We start from the raw sequence: 23,411 nt of genomic DNA on the forward strand, positions 1-23,411 counted from the left end.
CTGTTCTCTTGCTTCTTACAATGCAAACTGAAGTTGAGGTTTCCTGGCAGCCCACTAAAAATAGAACAATGGAGTTGAGAAGTTAAAATGCATTCGTAATAATCAAACAAGTCCCCCTCCCCCCCGCTTTTCTTGATGGAAAACATTGTATACTAAAAATTAAAATCAATCTTACCCATTCGTTTATTCAACTGACATATGGAATACTGATATAGACCAGACCCTTTGATGATTTCTGGAGATCTAAAAGGTACGCTCTGTTCTCAAAGTGCTCTGTCTCACAGAGGAGGCTGACACAGGTGAAAGGCCATTATAGTGTTGTGGGAGGGGTGCTATGAGATAGATGCAAAGGAGGGTACTTAATTCCTTATTAGAGGAAGGGCAAGAGACTTTCCAGAAGACTTTCTGGAAGTGGTGACACATAGACTGATGATCCTTGGCCTCATTTCCTCATACGTTCGAGTTAGCTAGCTAAAGAAGAGAGGAAATAGGAGTGTTTACGGTAGAAGAAAGAAGCAGGAGCATTGTATAAGGCGTGAGGATATGAAAAAGAGGGGCCATCTGGAGACTAACACCTTGAACTACACCTGGATTGTGTGGGGTATGGCCTTAAAATTATCGTTAAAGAGTTTCACTTTTATTTTGAGACATGAGAATAATTGAAGAAGTTCACACTGGTTGGGTTGCATAATCAGGTTTGCATTGTTATGTTGATCATGTCATCTTCAAAGTAGAAGATAGATTGGAAAGGAAAGAGCCTAGATATGGGTAGGCCTCTGCAGAAGCTATTGTACGAGTACAGGCAAGAAATAAAGAGATGAACACAGAGATTTGAGAAATACCTACTGGGTAGAATCAACAAGACTGGGAGTTTGGAGGAAGATGGAGTCTAGGGAAACTGGGGGCATGGGAATGACCTTCATTGAGAAAATTATGCAGACAAATTAGAGTGAGAAAGAACATTAAGTTTTAGATAGAGTGAGTTTGGCTGTAGAACATTGAAGCAGATATATCCAGTGAGTGACTAGAATTATAGATTAGGAGATCAAGAGAAAGTCCTAGAGTAGAGATACAAATCCGGGAGTCATCACCATAGAGATCAGGGAGTCATTACCATTCAATTGGGTTTATGTCTATGAAGTGGGTTGAGCCAAGCTTCCAAAGTGGAACATTGGAATATCCCTATTTATAGAGTATGAGGAGAAAGAAGAGCCAGCAAAGTAAAGGTCGGAGTAGTAGGAGGACTAGTGTCATGGGAGCCAAGAAAGGAGAGAGTTCGTGTAGTAAGAAGTTAACAGCATCGAATTCTACAGGAAGTATAAACACTGAAAAGCACCCATTGGATATTTGTGTGAGTGACTTTAGTGGAATGGTGGGGACAGAAGCTACCAATCGTGAATCAAAGAGTGAATGGGTCGTGGGGAGGTGGAGTTTAGGAATGCTCAGGGTACAAGGGAAGAAAATTAACAAGTTAAAGTAAGTCAAATCATAAGAACTGGTGTGGCATGGATCAGCTCACTTAGTACGCTGAGAGAGAGAGCTGAAGGTGAGAAAAGTGGAAAGAATATACCAGCACCATAAAAAACTTTAAGAAGAGGGGAGGTATCCTTTTCCCACCCAGTCCTGAGAGAACAGGTAGAAGGTGGGCTCTGTAGTGTCTTCATTATTCAAGTTAACTATCCCATCCCTAAAGACGGGCCTACCAATGTCTCATTCCCAGAGGTCAGTTGTAGGCAACAAAAACTATCCCACAAGATGGAGAAAATTTTTCCTTTTCGAATTGTGTATTCTTCCGATCCTTTGGGTTTGTAGAAATTTCTATAAAGAATTTTATATATTTTAGCCATCATTTCTAAGTACCATAATGTACTTAGTGTGGGGTATCTTTAGCTTTTGCTGAGGTGGATACTTTTCCCTCCACTCAGAGCATTATTGTAATTCCAAAAAAGAAAAAGCATATGGAATCACTTTTGTCGGCTTTGGCCCTCTGAGTCTGCTTCCTTGTCTTGCTGCACCCCTCCTACCTTGCTGAGTCTGAGCAAATAAGAAAGCGGACTGGCTGTGAGCAAGAGGTACACAGATTGTGCTATACACGTGGCCCCTACGGTTTCTGCATTGCATCTATATTCTATAGGCAGCCTGTGTCTTACAGGGAAAGACAATCTATTTCACCTTGTGGCATAAAAAGAATGAGAATCCTGTGAAACCGAACATGCTAAAAATGGGTCATTATCCACTTACTGTTTAACAATGATCAGCTCATTTTTTTTCTTTCCCAGTAGAAAAATCATGGCAAGATAGTTTGGTGAACATCAAGTCATAGCGGGGGCGGTTAGTTTGATTATCTTAGAGGGGTCATCTTTTATCACTATGGAGAAAGAACTTTCAGGAAATGGCATACCTGAGTCCATGGGCCAGGGCACCTTCTCCCCCATACCTTGCTAGGGGCATGCAATGCTGAGCAAGTCTTTTAGCTGCTTTTCACTCCATGCAGATGACCCCACCTCCCCACATTCACAACTCTTTCTTCATTCAGGGTACAAAATTGAGTAGGATACCACTTTCTCAGTTGTATCCTAGATTTGAGGAAATACTCAAAGTTAAAAGACTAAACATACTTTTTTAAAGTGTGGGCAGTTTTGGCAGGAGCTGCTCTCATCTATTATGTGTTGATATTACTAGTTTTGTTGTAGGAGGACACTCCTTTATTCAAGGTCCAGGGACCTTTCTCTAATCCCTCTGGCCTTCCATCTCACTAAATGAGTACAGAAAATATGCTTAAAAAAAAAAAAAATCCAGGGGACTCTTAGATTGTCCCTCCAAAATATCGGTTGTATCCATCACACCCTTGACAGAAACTAAATATTAATCAGTTGAAGATTGAGTCTTCATTTACGTATCTAAAGTACAGACACTCAGTGTTGATGGAGGAGAGCCAGCTGCTTAGATATCAGATGGTCTGTGACAAAGTTACCATAGACATTTAGAAACTTGATCGTATCTTATCCAGAGAGCTGTTCCCTCCTGTATTGACATATAACAGCAGAGGTGCCTCAGAGGAAGTGCCAAATTTCCCGCAAAATAAAGCTTTGCATCTATCCAAAGCTTGGTCAAGTAAGACCTGATGATTCTGCTCCAAAGCATATAAAAGAGATGACATCAGTCTGGAAAGAATGAATGAGTGGGGTCCCAGAGATGGCTGCCTAGACTAATCAGGTTGGTGAGCTCCTGGTAGGGCGGTAGATTGGGCAGGGAATCAGCAAAGTCAACATCAAACCACCAATGCACTACTTCCAGGTTCCTATCATCTTTGCCACTTTAAACTGAAAACCCTCTTCCATTCAAAACCTTTGGGTTTTCAAGAATTTCAATTAAGAATTTTAAATTGCTCAGAATTAAGGAAGGAAGGAAGATAGGGGAGGGCAAGAGGAAAAAGAAGGAAGGAGTGGGGAAAGAAGGAGAGAGGTAGTAAGAAAGGTCACATGAAAAGTTTTTTAAGACTTGCTCGGTGCAGAAGGGAATTAACATGCAGGCCTGAGACTGCTATCATTGAGGGGACCTGCTTGCAAGTTTGGCTGGTGGCTGGTGTCTGGGAGATTGGATTTCAGGAGGGTTCTCGCCATTCTAAGAACTGATGGGGATGGCTTGCTGTGCCTGGACTGCTTGTGCAGGTAGGTGTGGTTTGTGCTGGGCACCCGCTTTCCTCCTGAGAGTCTGGAATGTTGGTGCATGCTGGATAGAAGCATCAACTATGCGACCAGCCCAGTGAAAGCACTAGAAACTGAGTTTCTGTTGAGCTTCTCTGACAGACAGCATTTCACACGTGTTATCACAACTCACCACTGAGGGAATTAGTTGTGCTCTATGGTCTCTATTGGGAGAAGACCCTCGGAAACTTGCGCCTGGTGTCCCTGAGACTTTGTCTCATACTTTTTTTGCTCTTTGTTGATTATGCTTCATATCCTTTCACTGTAATGAATCTTAGCCATGAGTCAGACTATATGCGGGGTCCTGTGAATCCTGGGAAATCTATAACTTTCCAGAGATGTCTGTGCCTTTACCCAGTGGGAATATACTGCACGCATTGTTCCACTTCTTGCTTTTCACATATAAAATGTTTCGAAGACAGTTTGCATCAACATTCATTAATTTCGATCTTTTCCCTGCCTACATAGTACTATGTATAGCTGTACTAGAATTTATATATCCAGACCTCAATTAATGGATCTTTAGTCGTTTTTAGTCTTGCTATTACAAATAATGCTACATTGAATATCCCTATACATGCATCTTTCGTACATTTGTAAGTATTACCAGCAGATGAAACTCTTCGAAGTAGAATTCTTTGGTCAAAGGATATTTGTCCTTTGCTCTTTGATAAATACTGCAACATTGCTACCCGCACCAAAGAGATAGCATGAATTTTTACTTCTACCAACACGTAAGAAGTGCCCATTTCCCCACATCCTTGTTAATATATAGTTTATTTGTTGAATTCATCATTTTCAGGTATACAGTTACATGAATTTTAATAAGTTTTAATAAATACATGTAGTCATCTAACCACCACCACAATCAAGATATAGAGTAGTTCCACCATCTCAAAAAGTTCCCTAATGGTCGTTCGTAGTCAGTTCTCTGTTTCTGAACCTTTGGTTACTGATCTAATTTTTTTGTACTTTATTTTGCCTTTTCTAGAATATTATGTAAATGGAATCATCCAGTGTATAGCCTTTTGAGTCTGGCTTCTTTCACTTAGTATAATGCTTTTGAGATTCATCATGTTGCATTTATCAGTAGTTTATTCCCCTTTCATTGCTGAGTAGAATTCCATTGTATGGTGGTATTACAATTTTGGCACATTCATTAGTTGATGGGCATTTGGGTTGTTTTGAATTTTTGGCGATGGATAAAGCTGTTAGAAATATTTAAGTGCAAGTTTTTGTATAGACATATGTTTTTACTCTTCTTAGATAAATACCGAAGAGTGGGACTGCTTGGTCATAGGTTATCTATATGTTTAACTTCAAAAGAAACTGCCATATTCTTTCAAAAGTGTCTGTGCCATTTTTCATTTCCAGCAGAAATGTACAAGAGTTCCTTTTGCTCTGTAACCCTGTCAACATTGGGTATTGTCAGTATTTTTATTTTGGCCATTCTAATAAGTACGTAATATATATTTATCAAACTTTAAAATTTTGATATTCTGATAAGTGCTAAACTGTATCATTATTTTTTAATTTACATTTATTTAATTAAGGATATTTAGAATACAATATGTTGAATATATATATATTTTGAATTGCATATTCATATTCTTTGCCCATTTTTCTATTAGGTAGGATAATCACTTTCTTAGTGATTTTTAATGACTCTTTATTTAAGGAAACCAACTATTCCGTGGTTGTTGCAAACATTTTCTCCAGTTCATCATTTTTTATTTTGTTTATGGCCTATTTTGCTGCAGAAATATTTCCACGTTGCTTCTGACTTTTGTACCTCATGTGTACAAAAATAAGGAGGTAGAGAGAAATCATGAATATAAGGTGGAGAAGGCCGGGGACTGTAAGGCTAGGCATCCTGGGTGAGTCAGTTCACACCCTTCCCCCACCCTCCCAAATGATCCCACACTAAAAATATATGGCCAGTACAGATTTTCTCAGTTTTTCTCGTTGGCTACAAAAACCCAAGGCTTGTTGAGAAATGCAGCTACTTTGAGAAAATATAGAGTCCCCACAGCACAATTCTTCAATTTCAGATGTGGAGGAAGGTTCTTTTAGTGGAAGCGATGTGCTTATTGCAGAGACCATCAATACACGAGATTGTTACACTTGTTGGCTGGGACACAGGGAATTCCTGTCTGCAGTCTCGGTGATATCACTTTGACAGAAATAACCTCCTTGCCAGCTCTATACTTGAATATGAAATTTCACAATGACCACAAAGACTTATTGTGCTCTGTGCTATCCATGATAAAAAGAGCTCAGGAGAGGCCAGAGGGGTGTGGGTGAGGAGGTATATGGTATGGTGGGAGGAAATGGGGAGGCAAGTGAGGCAGGGGCACTCTTTGGCTTCCCTGTTTCCCACATTCGGAACCTCTGTTGGCGTTTTTTTTTTTTTTTTTTTTTTTTTTGCAGTTATTAACATTTTTAGAATCAGGCACACCAAGTGCAAAGTCAGTTACTTGCTGCTAATCTGAGAAGAGCACAGCCCACAGCAAGAAGTACTGTGGGGTGGAGAGTGTCGGATTGGCAGAATCTGATTTGCAGGAAGAGCTTGTTCTGCACCTCCACCTCCATTCCTACTGCCTGGGTGTCACTAGATGGGCTCTTCCCACCCAAAGCTGAGATTCTGAGGCATCCGCTGAGGATCAGCCAGACTAGTTTAAGATAAATGCACTCCTTTATTCACTGTAGAGCTGTAAACTCTGAGTTTAACCAGCTAATTAACATTTCAAAAAGTAGAAATAAAAGAGCATAAATAAAAGTAAATAACTTCTGAAGTCTGTGGTTCAAGAGGTCAGTGGAATAGGACATGCAGTTATTTATGCAATTACTCTTCCACCCCCCTCCCCCACATTCTCCTCTCTCTTTCCCTCTTATTCCCTGTCTTGCCTGTGTCTATCCTGTTTTCCCTCCTTCTCCTTTGCCTTTTTCCCTTTAACCAACTGGTCATCACTGAGGTGTTCACATTCATTTTTAGCATTTGTGTCATTATTGACATTGAAATGACTTTCCTGACTTGAAAACAGGCAGGAAAAACCCCACCAAATTAAACTGCTTTGTCCTCAAACTTGACTCTGGATTTATTAATTGGAAAAATGTGGAGGGTATGAAATAGAATAAGATCCTTCCATCTGAATAGAACTTTGGGTGAGTTCTTTTCTATGGGGCGAACTGAGAAAGAATGAAGCTGAGTGATATCTACATGTCTCTAACGCAGGGCCATGGTTGTGGCAGTGGAGTGGAGCTGAGAAACTTGGGTCAAATCCTTACTTTGCAGTTCACAAGAGTTATGACTTTGAGCAAGTTCATTAACCTCCTCGAGAATCACAATCTCAACCTCTGCCACTTAGCTGGGAGCTTCTGACTATCAGGGACCAAAGACTCTGTATTTTAAAAGGTACAACACTGTCTAGTGTCATCAGTGACAACAGTCCAGACAATCCCTTCCGCCAAACCATCAAAGTCAGTCACTTTTCATTTCTGGATGATAGGATTGGCTTCCACAGACAGCGCTCGTGCCATGTGCCAAACCTGTACGAAACCTCAGTCAAAGGGTGTAGGGTAGGGCGGTGGCTGAAAGCCACCTGTGGACCCGGAATGCCTGTGTTTAATTCTTGGTCCCAATATTAACATCAGTGTAACTTTGGGCAATTTACTTATTCTCTCGTGACTTAGTTTCCTCATCTGTAAAGTGACAGTAATCATCATCAGACAATACTACCTGTAATCGGAACCTTATTTAGAAGTAAGGTCTTTGCGGATACAATTAAGTATCTTGAGCTGGATTTAAGGTGGACCCTAAATCCAAAGACTGGTGTCCTGATAAGTCAAAGGAGAGAGAAAAGACCATTTTCAGATAGAGGCAGAGATTGAAGTAAAGCAGCCATAAGACAAGGAATTCCAGGAGCCACCAGACGCCAGAAGAGGCAAAAAAGGAATCTTCTCCGCAGCCTTTGGCCTTGTTGACACCTTGATTCTGGACTTCTGGCTAAGAGCACTTTACAGTAAGGGCTATGTGTAGGCTGTTATGTACTGTAAACTCACTGAATCTTACCTAGCAACCCTATGAAGTAGGTACTATTATAACTCCCATTTTGCACATGAGGAAATGGAGGCTTAGAGAGACTGAGCAAAGGTGAGCTTGACTGGACTCTGCTTTTGCATGAGCCATTCCTCAGAAGCCTGAAAAGTTTGGCTTTCTGCTGGTAGATCCTGGTGACTGCAACCCCTGATGATGATATCCTCTCGGTCAAGTTTCTCTAGTCATGACCTACCAGAAGGTATGGAGAAGACCTTCCATGTGATGGCGTTTACTCCTCCTTGAGACGTCTTCCTAGCCCTGGTCTTGGCACAAGCTCCACTTCAGCAGTTTGGCTATCTCCAGACTTGGCTGTGTGAGTGTCTTATGAACCTGACCACATTGGGGTAGCTTCAGTACCTCATCACAAGAGACAAGGGTGTGCTGTCTAAAAGGCCATGATCTCCCTCTCCAGGGACTTCGAAGGCCCTGATGGTTCCTTGTTTGCTTCTCTAGTGCTGTGCATAGACTATACAGATGACTAGAAATAAGTCAGATCACTTAGAGTAGGGCAAGCTCTCACTGGAGCCTGCAAGGTGACCCAGTTGCCACCCTGCCAATCTCTCACTATTCTCTCTCTCATCACCCTTCCAGTTACACTGGCCTCCTGGCCAGGTACTGTCCCAACTCAGGGCCTTTGCATCTGCAGTTCTGGTTACCTTAAATGCTCTTGCTCTAGAGATATGCATGCTTTCTCTTTATTCTTGTTACTCTTACTAAATACCACCATCTCAGAAAGGCCTTTCCTAATCACCTTGTCTTTCTTCACCTTTCCTTTTTTCTCCTCCTTAGCACTTATAAATATGTAACGTACTATAAATGTTATTTATCTCGTTCATTGTCTTTTCCTACCAACTAGAACATAGCACTATGAGGATAGTTTTGTTCATTGCTGTAGCTCAGATCCTAGGACGGGTCTAATGCTTAATATAATACATTCGATAAATAATTGTTGAATGACTAATGTAAAGAATGAATGAAGCACAGCACCTCTCCAACAAAAAATATAGTACCCCCAAACTGAAATGGAACTACTGGAACAATTGAGCTTTGACGCATAGCCTCCTGTTGTGCTTGATTTTTGTAGAGATAAGGAAAAAGGCTTGATGGAGAAAGAGGGGAATATAATTCCAAGTGAAAGAACTCTCAGAAATTCCCCAGGAAAAGTCAGAATCCAAAGTTCATTTATTCATTAAATTCGGAATACAGCAATGAAAAAGGTAGGAAAAAAAGGGAATTTATATTTTAATGGTCACAATGTCAAGCATTATGATGTTAAGCTAAAGATCTGCTTGTCGGAATGGTGAGATAGGAAAGGCTTAAATTTCTGAAGGTCCAGGTAGACCAGGGTGCTTTCGTCTGGCAGCAGGAAGCTAGCTACCTTAGATTCCTGATCAGAAACAGCTCTGGGAGTGTCAATGATGGAGGATTTCTATAGCCACATGAAGGATAGATTCTGCTAGAGAAGGGAATTAGAAAGGGTGAAAGATGCCAGAAAGGGCTGTTGTAGAAGAGGCAGGGGTGACTGGAATAGGGGGGTGGATATCATCATAGAAGAGGGAGGGGTCTGAGGCATCTGGACCTGAAGCAACAGAGAAAGGACCTGAGTGTGAGGACAATTTAGATACGTGTCACCAAGAAGAACTTCGTGATGAAGAGGAAAAGAGATGGCAGGGAGACTTTGCGAATCCGGGTCATGGCATGGCCAGTTTAGGAACAGTCCATTGAGCTTCAATGATTGTTCTATCACTGGGCTGTGTGTGTGAAAACAGGAAGGACCACAGCACTCCACTGTTTATTCACCAGTGCTTTGTCCATGTTTGCTGCTTTGTTCTGTGTGTGACAAACCAAGCTTAGTCCAGATGTGACCCATCAGAGATTGGAAAGGATTTGAATCCTAGTGAGTCACACTGGATCTGCAGAGCAAAACTTGCATTTTTGCCTGAAAACCACCGCGACTGCCAACATCCTAGATATTTTTATTAATGGAGTAAAATTTTTAAAGATATTTGGTACCATGAAGCTGAGATGCTGGGATTTCTCTGTACAGTAGAATTTTTGACTAAGGATAAAACTAAATAATTTTGATCTTTAATAAGATGCTAACTTCACTTTAATAGGGTGTCATGATGGCTGTTTCTGTAAGAATCAAAAAGAACCTTAAAAAAATTTTTTTTTTTGCCTCTGACATAGCTAATTAGTTGAAATCAGTCTGTGTTTTCTCAAAGCTTGGGTTTCTTTCAGTTTTATTCCTCTATTAGATGAAGAGCTGAAGTCTTTACCTGGCTCTCTCACTTTAAACAGAATAGCCTTCTCACTTTTCATGTGAAAGGAAAAAAGTGAGAAGGAAATGGTAGTCTTGAATTCTCCATATAGTGAGACAATTCAAAGGAAAACACAGCACTTCGCCATTAGATATTTTTGGTAAAAATATTCCTTGAAATTGTTTTGCAGTGTATGATAGAAATCACATTCCTGTGATAAACAAGGAAAATGAAGGGCTTTTGGGGGAAAGATAGTCATTATAAATTTTCCATAACAGAACTTAACTGTAGCAGCCATGGCATCTGAAAGAGCTCTGGGGCCCAAGAAGAGGAGCCAGTACTTAATTGGTTCCCTTTTTATGAGCATGCCCTGGATAAGTCCACTTGGACTCCCATGTCCGGTATCATTTCTTAAGAAGAGTCTGGCTTCCTGCATGTGATAAGGGCTTTTTAAAAACTACCTGTTATAGTCCATAAAAGCATAGTATTTTTTTTTAACTTTTAAAAAATTGAGTTTATTGGGGAAACATTGGTTAATACAATTATATAATTTTCAGGCGTACATTATAATTTGATATCTGTATATTCTATTGTGTTTACCACCCAAAGTCATTTCCTTCAGCTACCATATATTTGATCCCCTTTACCCACTTCGCCCTCTCCCTCCCCCACTATATATGGCCCCCTTTAAGGGTCTACCTCCCCACTCCTCCACCATCCCCTGCCTTTTGGTAACCACTAGTCTACAGTCCATGTCTATGAGTCTCTGTTTGTTTGTCCTGTTCCTTTGTTGCTTTTAGGTTTATGTCCCACATATACGTGATATCATGTGATTTTCAACTTTTTCTGTCTGGTTTATTTTGCTTAGCATAATTATCTGGAGGTCCCTCCATGTTGTTGCAAATGGAAGTATTTCATCTCTTCTTATGGCCGAGTAATATTCCGTTGTATATATGTGCGACGGCTTCTTTAGCCAGTCCTCTATTGTAGGACACTTCGGTTGCTTCCGTGTCCCGGCCACTGTGCATAATGCTGCTATGAAAGCCTCGTATTTTAATTACTCCTCTCTGGATAATTTACTTGGTTACAAGAAAACAAACAGCCATTATTTTTTTGGTTAATAAACTTTTGAAAATTGTATATGAAAAATTCCTAAACTTTCTCTCTGATCTAAATTCTTATCATTTCTTTAATAAGAAGAGTATGATGAAAGGCTTGAATATATTCTAATAATTTGGATATCATTGTAAAAGCTGGGCAAATGTAGAAAAGTATACTTTCAACTGTTCAAGCATAATAATGAATTAGTAAATATTTCAATTAGGAAAAGGAAGAAACAGTTATACTCAGCTGTTTTCCACCTCAGGGCATTTGCCGTTACTGTTCCTCCTTCCTGGAATGTTCTTACTCCTTCTCATAGCTAGAGTTTTCTCATCATCCAGGTCTCAGCTCAAATGTCATTTTCTCAGAGAGGCTTTCTGGCCCCTTAACTAGATCCCCTCATCCCTCCTCTGCTACAGGTCACTGTATAACATTTCTCGGTTTTAATTTCTCCTTAGCACTTATCAAGATGTGAAGTCACTTATTTATGTACTACTTTCCTGGTTTATTTCTCTCCCTAACAGGAATGTAAACTCCAAAAGCACAGAGACCTTGTTGGTCTTTTTCATTGGATGCTAAGATTAGTGCCTGGATGTATGTGGGAGGAAAATGAGACAGCAAAATTGTCAAACTTATGAAAACAAAAGAACTAAATAGGTAGAACTTTTCGAACAGCTGGAGAGAGTAAAACATTCAAAATTTCACTGTCGTAGAAACACTGCTGCTGTGTGCGGCCCTTGAGTATTAGATTTGCAATTGTTCATCCAAAGCATGTGCTTTTTATGAGCTGTGTTTGTCAGTATCACATCTTTGGGAATTGAGGTAGGTAGTACGTAGGAAGCTCTTTTCTGGATTCCAGAGCTCTGGCATCAAATAAGACATTTCTGCCATACCAGTTGTATTAGGATGTTTTCACTTCAAGGTATTAAAATCCTGACTCTAATTGGGTCAAAGCGTAAGTTTTATGGAAGCATTGGATCAGGCTTCATTGTTTTAGCAGCTCAAAATGCCATCAAGAACTCGAATTCTCTCCATCTCTGCTCTGCCATTATTTGATGTCATCCCATCCAGGCAGAACAATGTCTGATGGAGAAGAGAAATGCTTCCTTTCTTTTCCTAGACTTGCTCCAGCAGACTTCCTCCAGGGTCTCACGAGCCAGTCTGTCGTACATACCCATTGTTGAACCGATCACTAGTGAGGGAATGAGACTGTGTAGAATAATCAGGCCTGTCGCTGAATGGAGTATTGTATCCTTTTCCCACAAGGCATGTGGTTGCTTGGAAGAGTGGCAGGTATCTGAACAAAACCGAGGTTCTTTTGGGAATGAAGGTGGGAAGCGCTGTATACTTCCTCTGTTGTTCCTCTGTTTGGAAGCAGTAGATAATGGTGTTGCTAAAACATTTTCCCCTAAGTGTTATACTGTTTGAGCTGATGGATAAAGACTGGTTCAAGAGTCTAGAGGTTGAAGTGGACTGGAGACCTGTGAGTTACAGTCCTTTGGTTGAAGTCCAAGCTTCTGCTCAAGAGCATGAGGAGGAGCTCCCATTTCTGTGTACAGCTGCTGCTGCTGACCAAGAAGGGGCCAGGAAGAGGTGGCTCAGGCTCCACTTGTAGCTGTTTCAATCCCATGCCCTGTCCTTAGAGAAGTGAAATCTATTCTGGAGAACCCATCTCATTCCCAGGTGTGTCTTTATCACTTTATCCTATCCTTCTTCCCCAAGGCATAATAAAAATGTTTAGGGAGTTGGGAGAAGAGGAGCGCAGGGAATGCGGGGAATGGGGCAACCATTTCATTTCCTGTTCACCTGCACTATATGCTCTGTTTATTCTCATCGAAGTAACTTTTGTCTTTTAGGTAATTCTCTTGGAGCTTTTTTATGCCCCACAATAAGGTGAAACTATGAACAGAATAGTTTAGATAATGTGAATGATGAAATCTTAAAAATCCCACAGCCTCTACACTATTACCAATTAACATGTAAGTGTGGTTGAATTGCAAGGGGTGTGTCGAGCCAGAAAGTGTCGTGGAGTTGTGGGACTTTGATGTTGTATGATATATTCTGAATACCTTTCCACATCTTAAATATTTTGTGGTATATTTCAAAAAAAAAAATGAAGAGGGCTGTCCTTGATTTTTGTTATTTATTACTTGTACCTTCATATACCTACATGACCTATTAAAAAAACTACCAATTTGGGATTCTTTCCCTCTCACTTCATTTCTGACCACTGATCTAATTCTGCCCATTTTCCTTATGACAGCCATTAACTCAGTCTTGACCTTTAACACAAGAACAAATCCTTTTGTTCTTTAATTATTTCCTGATTACTTTGCAAGTGCCTCATGGATAAAAATTAACTTTTATCTTTAATGTCTCCAAATAGCTAGCACTAGACCATACAGAAAGGGAAAGAAAATATTTATTGATTTCTTTTTGAAATTTTGTCTTCTGCTTTTGGTTTTAGATTCCAAACTCAGGAGATTTTGTTCCAAAAATATATTGATCATCCTTGGCTTCTCCTCTATAATGGCTGTGATTGCTTTGATAGCTGTGGGGCTGACCCAGAACAAACCGTTGCCGGAAAATATTAAGGTAACTCTGTGTGTGTGTGTAGGGGGGCGATGTGGGGGGACCGGGTGGGTAGAAAGGGAGGTTATGGTAAATCGGAGCATACAGGAGGAGTTGAGGTTCTGGCAGCCCAGGAGAAAGTCAGTATCTTTTGGGTTAGGGGAGTAAAATAGAAATGGATGCTCATTCTGGAAGAGAGAATGCCTCGAATCAATTAATGGTGGCAAGATAATTGTCTTCACGATTGTTCAGCAAATTAATTAAATAAATAATAGAAACAAAGACTTTATTCAGCCAGCTCTGCGTTATACTGTGCCGATAGTCCACTCTCTCGAGCTATCTCTACTTACTCGTTTCACAGGGCATGTGCCACAACACTGTACTCCTTGTTCTTCTTACTCCATTATTATCACTATCACCAAAATAATAAAATTCATTGGAAAGCTCTGTATAGAGCACTTTGGAAATCGAAGATTGTGAAGAAGGCTTGTTTCTCATCTCCAAAACATTAAAGAACACAGCCCGTAAATACAGATGCATTTGCCACCCACTCGAATCACTTGTTGTCTAGAGGAGGCCCAGAGGTTACGTTGGCATCTGTTTGCCACACAAGTTCAACTCACTAGGGTTGCGCACAGCAGCCCCATTGTCAGCACGGAAGGCTGATACTATTTCATTGTCCATGGTCTCTTGCCTTTTAATGTTGAGCGATGTCAGCTCTCTTGGCAAAACTTCACTCAGTTGAAGCTCCATGACATCTCAGTTCTGCTATTTGTTTACCAGTTCCAAATATACATGATTGCCTTCTTGATTTGACCTTTTTACATGTTCATTATTGCATCATTGGAGAAGGGGACCGCCCAGGAAGCAAAATCCACGACACACTTGAGCTCTGTGTTCCCAGCAAATACTTGTTGTGGATGACCTCTTCTCATTCGCAGTTGTCATTATTTTTTTCCATTTTATTTAATTTTTTATTTTTAAATTACAGTTGACATTCAATATTATTTTATATTACTTTCTGGTGTACAGCCTAGTGGTTAGACATTTGTATAATTTACAAAGTGATCCCCCCAATTACCCACCTCTCACTACACATAGTTATTACAATAATATTGACTATATTGCTTAGGCTGTACTTCACATCCCTGTGACTATTTTGTAGCTACCAATTTGTACTACTTAATCCCATCATCTTTTTCACCCAGGCCCCCAACACCCCTCCAATCTGGCAACCATCAGTTTGTTCTCTGTATCTATGAGTCTATTTCTGTTTTGTTTGTTCATTTATTTTGTTTTTCAGATTCCACATATAAGTGAGATCATAGAGTATCTTTCCTTCTCTGACTTATTTCACTTAGCATAATACTCTCTAGGTCCATCCATGTTGTCACAAATGGTAAGATTTCATTTTTGAGGTATTGAATACCCAAGGGGAAATGTCAAAGAAGTAGTCGGGTACACAGATCTGGACCTCAGAGAAGAGAGATATAGACCCACATTGCTCAACAGAAATATTGCAAGGCACATTTTAATTTTTCTAGGAGCCACATTTTTAAAAAGTAGAAGAGGTGAAATTAATTTTAGTAATGTATTTCATGTAATCCAATGCATCCAAATATTATTATTTCAACATTTCATCAAAATGAAGAATTAATGGGATATTTTACTTCCTTTTTTCATACTATCTTAAATTCCAGTATGATTTTTCACTTAAAGCACACCTCAATTTAGACTAGTCACATTTCAGGTGCTAAGTAGCCACATGTGGTTAGTGGCTACCTTATTGGACAGCACAGGCCTAGACTTCACTGATGTATTGAAGCCTTAGAAATGGATGAGATCATAAGAAGGGGGTAAAAAGTAAGAAAAGAACAGGGCAAGGACCAGAGGAATTTTGTCACATTAGAGGTTGACTAGTAAAGAAATTCCTTCTAAAGCATAGTGATAACGTTGTTTTTTATAGTGCTTTCCATACGCAGTGCTGTGAAGAATGAAAGATTATGCTCATTTTATACATAACAAACTGAGGGCCTTTGGGGTTCTCTTGCCCAAGGTGGAGGTGGGGCTAGGATCTGAATGCAGTTTTCTGACCCAAAGATTAATGTTCTTTCCATTTGGTTTAGTTTTTCCAAACAACACATCCTAATAATAGGAACTGAATGCAGAATGTTTATATTGGGAAGTGATCCCAAGGAAAAAGGGAAAGAGGGAAGGCCACCCCAAGAGAGTGTTATAAGCATATTACCACATTGGGCACCTGAGGCTTGATCCCACCAGGTCCCTCTGAAAAGCTGTGGAGAAAGCATTTCAGAATTGTCTGCCCTGGGGATTTATTCCCTGGTTCTTCTCCCTGTTGGTTAAGGGTTGCCCCATTGGATGTCAACTCACTGGTACTTCTGGATTTGCACATGTATCAGAGGGTCTATGTGGGTACCACAGGTTACTTAGTAGACAGCAGGAGAGAAGACCCTGGGCAGAAATAGAGAGATGAGAAGGCATGACTGGAACTGGAGTGAAAAAGTTGGCCAAGAAGATTTGAAGTGGCCACAGAGGTATCTAAAGCATCATTGCACCTATTGCTTTTTTGTCGGGGAGAAAGTCATTTGTACAGATAGTGCCAATAAAATAGAGACATGTTAATTCAGAGATAGGTACACAGTACTACGGAAGCCTAGAGAAAGGATCCACCAATTGTACCTGGTCACATGAAGATATCATGGAGGAGATGACCTTGGGGCCAATGGATAAGGAACACTAAGGAGTTTGCCAGAAAGTGAGTAGGATGCCTTTCAGACAAAGGCCATACCATGTGTTGAAGAATAGCAGCCTAAAATAGCAAGCAATCCCTGTGGAATCACCAGCAGAAAGGAATGGTGGCAGAGGAGACTCAAGTCTGAGCTTAGTGTGCCTGGCTCAGGAGTGGGCATATCATCTATTAAACTGTAGTGGTGCTCAATGTTGAATCCACATTACAAGTACTGAGGCAACTTTTAAAAAGTACTTGTCTGGGCCTTGCCCCAGATCAATTAAATCTGAATCTTTGGGAGCGAAGCCAGGCATGAGTGTGTGTGTTTTAAAAGCTTCCCAGGTGATTCTAATGAGTAGTCATGATTACAAACCACTGCTTTGAAGGTTTCAAACAACGGGGAGGTGCCCAGATTTGAGTTCTCAAGATTTCTCTTGGCCAGAGAGCAGATTAGAGGAGGAAGAGAGACTATTTAGGATGCTTCTGCCATGGTCTGGAGAAGGCAGGTGAGGCTGAAATTAAGGCACTGTCTGTGAGTGAGGTGATAATGTGAGAGACACCTAGGCTGACCAGCCTTTAGTGATCAGATTCCTTAGAGGACATTTAAGATCAAGATGGAGCATCTTGGGACAGCAATGTTGAGAACAAACTGTATATGCTTCTGCTGAAAGAGGGTGGCGGTCATAGCCTCTTCTGGAGAAACTTCACACATGGAAGTCTTCCAGCTGTCTCTCTACTCACTTCCTTGGATCCTTCATTCCTGTCCACTTGCAGATAAAAGTATTCTGCCTGCTCAGAGTGTAACACAATACCGGCCATGGACTCACACTGCCTGGGCTTGAACCCCAGCTCTGCTCTTATAGTTATGGGACTTAACCTCTTTGAGTCTCAGTTTCTCCAGTTGTAAGATGGAGCTGATAATTGATATTTCATAGATTACTTATTAAGTGAGATAAAGGAAATGTAAGTGTGAAGTACAGAGCAGGTGGCCTGGCCCACTGTGAACACTCAGTGATTGAGAGTTCATGTGTTACCACCTTTGCTGCCTGTCTGCATGGTGACAGATTGCCCCTTGTTTTTTCTCTTCTTCTTCCCATCTGACTTGCCCTTTTCTAGCCCTGCTCAGGTCAGCTCTCCAATCCTGATGACCTCGTCTTGTCATCTTCTTACCTGAGCCAGTTAGGGTTCAGCTTTGCTGGGGAGATGGTGGCCTCATGCCTGGGACTCATCTGGCAAAACACAAGAACTCTTTATTGTACTGATGTGTGTACTGCCCAACTACCTAGGTTGTAAACATATTGAAGACAGGGACTGGTTTCATTTGTCTTTGCATATTTTTTATTATTCACTCACTCAATTCTTTCATTTAACAAATGATCATTGACCATCTACTCTATTTTAGGCTCTGGGGATATAGCAGTGAGCAAGACTGGCAAAGTCCGTACCCACATGGAATTTATAGTCTAGTGGAAGAGATAATCATTAATCAGATAATCACAAAATAAATGTTAAATTACAACCAGCGCAGCCTCTGACTTGGTGATTGGTTGCCCCATAGAGGTTTGCTGACTCAGTGAATAGAGTGAGCATCTTGAACAGGCGAGATGTAAAGAGCATGTGAAGACCAAGACAATAGCAGGGTTTGTCAGTGTAGGAGGCAGGCCCCTGTCTCAGGATCCTTTAAAGGTCCTGGTTCCCCATTCTCATTCCCAGAGCCTACTCAGTTCTAACCTCCAGGTCGCAGGGCCTGGGAATCAGCACTTTTAACAGGTATTCTAGGACATTCTCATACCAGTGAAATCTGGGAACCACACTGCCCTGTAGATATGCAATGACCACTTTAAAAAACATAGACCTTAATGAAGAATCATTTGCTGTATCAAAGTGTCCCTTGAGAAAGTGCCTTTGTTCTGGTGAATGTGGGTGGGGACGTAGCTTCGAGGTCTGCTTGGTTCGCCACTCTCTTAATTGCGTGCTCATCACTGAACACTGGCGGTGAGAGAGTTGTCAGATATTCCTTTTAGCATGAATATTCCATATTCTGGCACACACAGAGCCCCATAGGGTTCTCTCAAAAGGTACCAGACTGAACCAATACCAAACCACATGCCTTCATTGAAAGGTGCTCACTTCTATGGAGTGGGGGCTCAGGGACCAGATGGCTTTGATTTTTATCCTAGATCTGCTACTTGCTATCTATGAGATTTTGGGCGAGTAAATTCCTCTCTTTATACCTCAGTTTCTTTGTGTGTAAAGTGAAGACAGTACCTACTTTGTGGATGGTTGTGAGGATAAATGGAATAGTACCAGTGACTCACTTATCACAGTGCCCACCCTATCAGAAGCCGTCAGTGGAGACCAGCTATCAACACTGCTTCAAGGCAGATGAGTGTTAGGCGAGACCCTTAACTGTTAGTGTGTGATGGTCACGGAACTGGTGCCCCCAGAATTTCCAACTGCTGCTAAAGGAGTTGTGGCCAGTCCCCATGCACCTGCTTGTTTCACCAAGAACTAAAGTACTATTCTTAGATAAGCATTTGTGATTTTATCTTTTTATGGAAATTTTGGAAGGATTTGTTCCAGTTTTCAACCTCTACTGGAAAATTACCTATATTATTTTCACCCCACTGGATTTTAACATTTTGTTTATAAAACAGCACCTGGAGATGGATGATGGTTTCACAACAATATGAATGCATCGAATACACTTAAAATGGTTAAAATGGTCAATTTTATGCTCTGTGTATTTTACTACAATTGAAGAAAATAAAAAGAAACAAAATTGTGGTTTGTGTTGAAGGTCTAGCGACTCCAATTAAAGAAAAAAGAAAGGAAGAAAATGGTCTCTAATGGTTTATAGGCCCTGCCAGCATCGCTGTAGCTAATGGAGACCTGATTTGTTTATAGAGTACTCGAGTCACATTCAAAAGGATAAGCTTTGTTTATTTAAAAAGACTCACTGAGACAGATTGATGAGGTTGCTGAAGTAACTGTTAAAGCTACAGGAACTTTTAAGAAAGATTCTAAAGAACCAATGTCTCTGAAGGGACCAAAAGAAGGTAATTATCACACTGTTGTTTGTGTTACCTGGTTTACGGGTTTTCCCGGGGCAGGGGGGGCGGAGAAGTGGTGGTGGTGATAGACCTCTGTATATTAGGCTGTGAATATTAATATCTTTTGGGGACTGGAAGATGTTTAAGAGCCATATAGTTCTAACCACCCTCATTCATTTATTTGATTCAACAATTTTTCGTTGAATTCCTTCTTTGTGCCAAACATATAGAATATACCATGGTGAATGCTGTATATATACCTTGGTAAGCAAAACAGGCCTACCCTAACATAGCTTTCAGTCCAGTAGGAAATGCAAACAATCAAATAGCCACACAAATATGTAATTACACATTGTGGCAAATTCTGTCTTTACAGGAAAACTCCAGGCACTCTGAGACATGGATTAGGAGGGTAGAATCTTATCTGAGAAGGTCAGAGAAGTCTGGGATTTCAGGTGAAGGGCTTTCTGGGCAAAGGTCCTGGTAGGGAAGCTGCATGGCCCATGAGGAACTGCGAGTAGGCCAGTGTGAATGAGCATTTTCAGAATGAGCAGACGCGGTGGAGAGGGTTAAACATCCTACTTCTGCAGAGCCAGGAATAGAAGTAGGTCAACTGATGCTCCAGTTTTCTCTTTCTTTCCACATCTAGGGAGACTTACCCAGAAGCCTGGGCCTATGACATTTGCACAGGTAAAATCATTGCCATCCCAAGGAGAGGTCTGCCGGGCCTCCACATGGCCTCTGTCTCTGTGAGCTCAGGGTCTGTTGCCACCCACACGTCTAGGTCCTGACCAAGGCCCCTACAGTGCATGAACCAAGCAAAGTCATTTCAACATTTCATTCTAGACTACTGCTTCTGTTCACTCAGCATGTCTCATGAAGATCAGTTATGATCGTTAAAATTATGTGCCTGATCAAATACTAGCTTAGGACAGAGGTGTCTGCAGAGTAAGATTACAGCTGTATAAAAGTCACCACACATTTTAAAAAGCCTAGAAGGAAATAAATAAAAATAACAGTGATGTCTAGCTGGTGGCATCTTAAATGTCTTTTTGTCTTTTCATTTTCTAGATGCTATTTAATAAACTTTAAGTATTCTTAAAATAGAGAGTGATATTGAAATAATAATTTTTAAGGAAGTGTCAGCTCTCCACCACACAAATCTTTGATTTTTCTTTAATGCACAGGGCGTACTCATGGGGGCTCTTAGAAATGTTTTAAATTTGAGCTACCGAGAAACACTGGGAAAGGGTGACAGCGTGGCAAGGCAAAGCATTTCTGGAAGGTAGAATTTAAAACAATTCTGTTGTCACTGAGTCTAGGAGACAAGGCTCAAACAAGGTTAAGTGGGTTTCTCTACTGTCAGATTTCCCTGAAGCATTCACTACCTCTCAGGTTTATGAGAGCAGGAAGGGGAGAGAACACACAGCATTCCCCAAACTTCTGGGAAGGTTTATTTGCTCAGATCCTTGCAGGATTAGTGCTCTCTGGAACATGGTTTGGAAAATGCCGGTGTGGCGAAAGAGAGCAAAAGGTGGTGGCTACTTGGATCCTAGATGGATCTGCTAAGGCATTAATTAGTCACTCCTATTAGGCAAGTCCTTGAATACTTCTGGACACAGTTTCTCATCTATAGATACAAGATGAGTTGAAATGAACTTCTAGTTCTCAAATGGGCCAGCTATGAAAAATGAATGACTATGATGACAGTTTTGTAACAATGAGAGGCAAACTCCTAAAATGCTCAAACTGAAAATTTTCACACAATCAAGCTTTATCTGTTCCTCAAGCAGCAAGTAAGGTCAGTTGTTTTGTTTTTTGTTTTTTTATTCTGAAAACCATTTTAGAAAATAAAAACCGTTGGCGCAATTCAACAGGTTAGCTAGCATTCCAAAAGTCTGCTGTATACACAAGGTAAATATCCTCAATTCCTGTGCTAAAGGGCACTCTACCCTCTTCTCACACACTTGCCAAATGAAATGTAGTAAAAGCTATCATTTCTCAACCACCTCACTGTGTAAGGCCTTGGAGAAACAGCATGATAGAAGCAAGGCTGGTTCCTTTGTTCTACTGGAAGAATGATTTTAATGTCAACAAAGTCAGACTAAATGATTCCACATAAAGGCTGCTTGCTGTTGCTGCTTTGCTAAATTTTATCATACGCTGCTGTGGTTGGAACATTTTCTGGTGGGAAGAAATCAGGGGCGTTGCTAGAAAACAACAGAATTTTGTCTGGCATAAGCCCTGAGCCTCTTTCTCTACCCCAAGAGTTTCCCATGGATCCAAAGGCCTTAGACCTCAGAATCCTGTCAGCCAACAGCAGTCACTGCCTAAGCCAATTCTTGGTTTCCTCTCACTGCAAGCCTAGCTGCAGAGGAGTGTGTCCAGTCTGCTTCCCTGCTGTGCCCAAAGCAAGTACTACACAAGCCCTTTCTTTATAAGGGCATAATGCTAATTATCATGGGGAATCCCTGCTCTCTGTAAGAAGGCAGAGAACACAGTGGAGGTCAAGGATCCTCAGGGCACAGTGATCCTCGTGGGTCTGTGGTGAAATGGAGAAAACTTGACACCTCAATAGACTCTACTTTTAGCTATTCCCAGTGGTCCAGGGAGGTCTCTTGAATCATTCTTGTCTCCTTTTTATTGCTGGATGGTCTTAGGTTCTTAGACAACATGAGGGGATGAATATATATATATATGTATATATATATATATATATATATATATATATATATATATAAAAACAACTGCTGAACTAGGCATTATCAATGGCAGATCACACAGCTCAGATGAGCAGCAAAGTGTGATGAGAGTAGCTGGCTCACACTTTGGAAGTGCTTCCTCGGTTTCTCTTCTTTTGCTTCCCTGTTTATTTCTCTCTAGTATAGGGATGATAAATAAAAAGTACACATGCCCCTCGCAATCCCATGACAGACCCTGTTATTCAATCATGGCATTTTTCTTTTCTTGATTATACCTGGGGATGCAACCAAAACTGAATATTAATTGATTGAAATGGGCATCTGTCAGTCTATTCTTGGATAAATACCCCAAAGAAATGAGAGCTCATTGTCCACACAGTGAAATGTACAAGAATGTTCCTGGCAGCTATATTTCTGATAGTCTCAAATTAGGAACAATCCAAATGTCACTCAACATCAACAGTAGAGCGAGCAGATAAAAATATAGTATACGCATATACTTAACTACTCTACAGAAATGAAAAAGGACAAACTACTGATGCACAGAATTTGAATTCATCTTAGAGACATAGCACAGGCTGAAAGAAGTTAAGGTATAAAGGAGGCACTTTACGTCAGTCCATTTATTGCAGTTCAAAAACAGGCAAAACTCATCCATGGTGATAGACATCAAGACAGTGGTTATCCATGTGGGAAACTGACTGAGCCTTCTGGGGACCAGGAAATGTTCTCTATCTTGACTTTGGTGATGGTTTATATGGATATGCACATGAGCAAAAATTCATTGGGATGGGTATCTAAGCTCTGCCTACATTGCTGTATCATTTTTTATTAAAATTAGGAGCCCTTGCTCCTATTTTTCTATGTATAAGGAGCGTTAAGGTCGTGGGTCTGACTCTAATTCAAAACCAAGCTCTGTCACCTATTAGCTGTGTAAATTATGTAACCTCTTTGTACTTCAGTTTCTCACCTTTGCAGAGGGGATAAAAATAGTACCTAATTTACAGCACTGTTCTGAGGGTTATGTTAGATAATCTCATAAGACGCCTCATAAAACACCTGCCTGGTACATTTAATATACTCGTGAAACGTGAGGTGGGGACTTTGTTCTCCTCTTCTTCTCTGACCATCTAGTTCCTACTCGTGCTTTTTTCCTCCCCTTCCAATA

The 23,411-nt window shown here is 40.7% G+C and overlaps 1 protein-coding gene and 1 non-coding gene across 8 annotated transcripts in view; one reads left to right on the plus strand and one right to left on the minus strand.

Moving 5' to 3' along the window:
* ENTPD1 (ectonucleoside triphosphate diphosphohydrolase 1) overlaps nt 1-23,411 on the plus strand; it is a 98,430-nt gene that overhangs the window by 50,988 nt on the left and 24,031 nt on the right. For 6 of the 7 annotated variants that reach the window (XM_016164174.2, XM_016164177.2, XM_016164175.2 and 3 more), the window contains one exon: nt 13,636-13,763. The exons of the other annotated variant lie outside the window; for it this stretch is intronic. In XM_016164174.2, coding sequence (XP_016019660.1) covers nt 13,636-13,763 — 128 coding nt within the window. Of the gene's footprint in view, nt 1-13,635; nt 13,764-23,411 lie in introns of those variants that run through there. 7 annotated transcript variants of the gene reach the window in all.
* LOC107520384 overlaps nt 17,175-23,411 on the minus strand; it is a 66,592-nt gene continuing 60,355 nt past the window's right edge. The window contains exon 14 of the transcript XR_004951263.1: nt 17,175-17,717. This is a non-coding gene — a transcript (uncharacterized LOC107520384). The remainder of the gene's footprint in view (nt 17,718-23,411) is intronic.

Source organism: Rousettus aegyptiacus, unplaced genomic scaffold (genome assembly GCF_014176215.1).
Source record: "Rousettus aegyptiacus isolate mRouAeg1 unplaced genomic scaffold, mRouAeg1.p scaffold_m13_p_6, whole genome shotgun sequence".
In the NCBI taxonomy this organism is placed as follows: domain Eukaryota; kingdom Metazoa; phylum Chordata; class Mammalia; order Chiroptera; family Pteropodidae; genus Rousettus; species Rousettus aegyptiacus.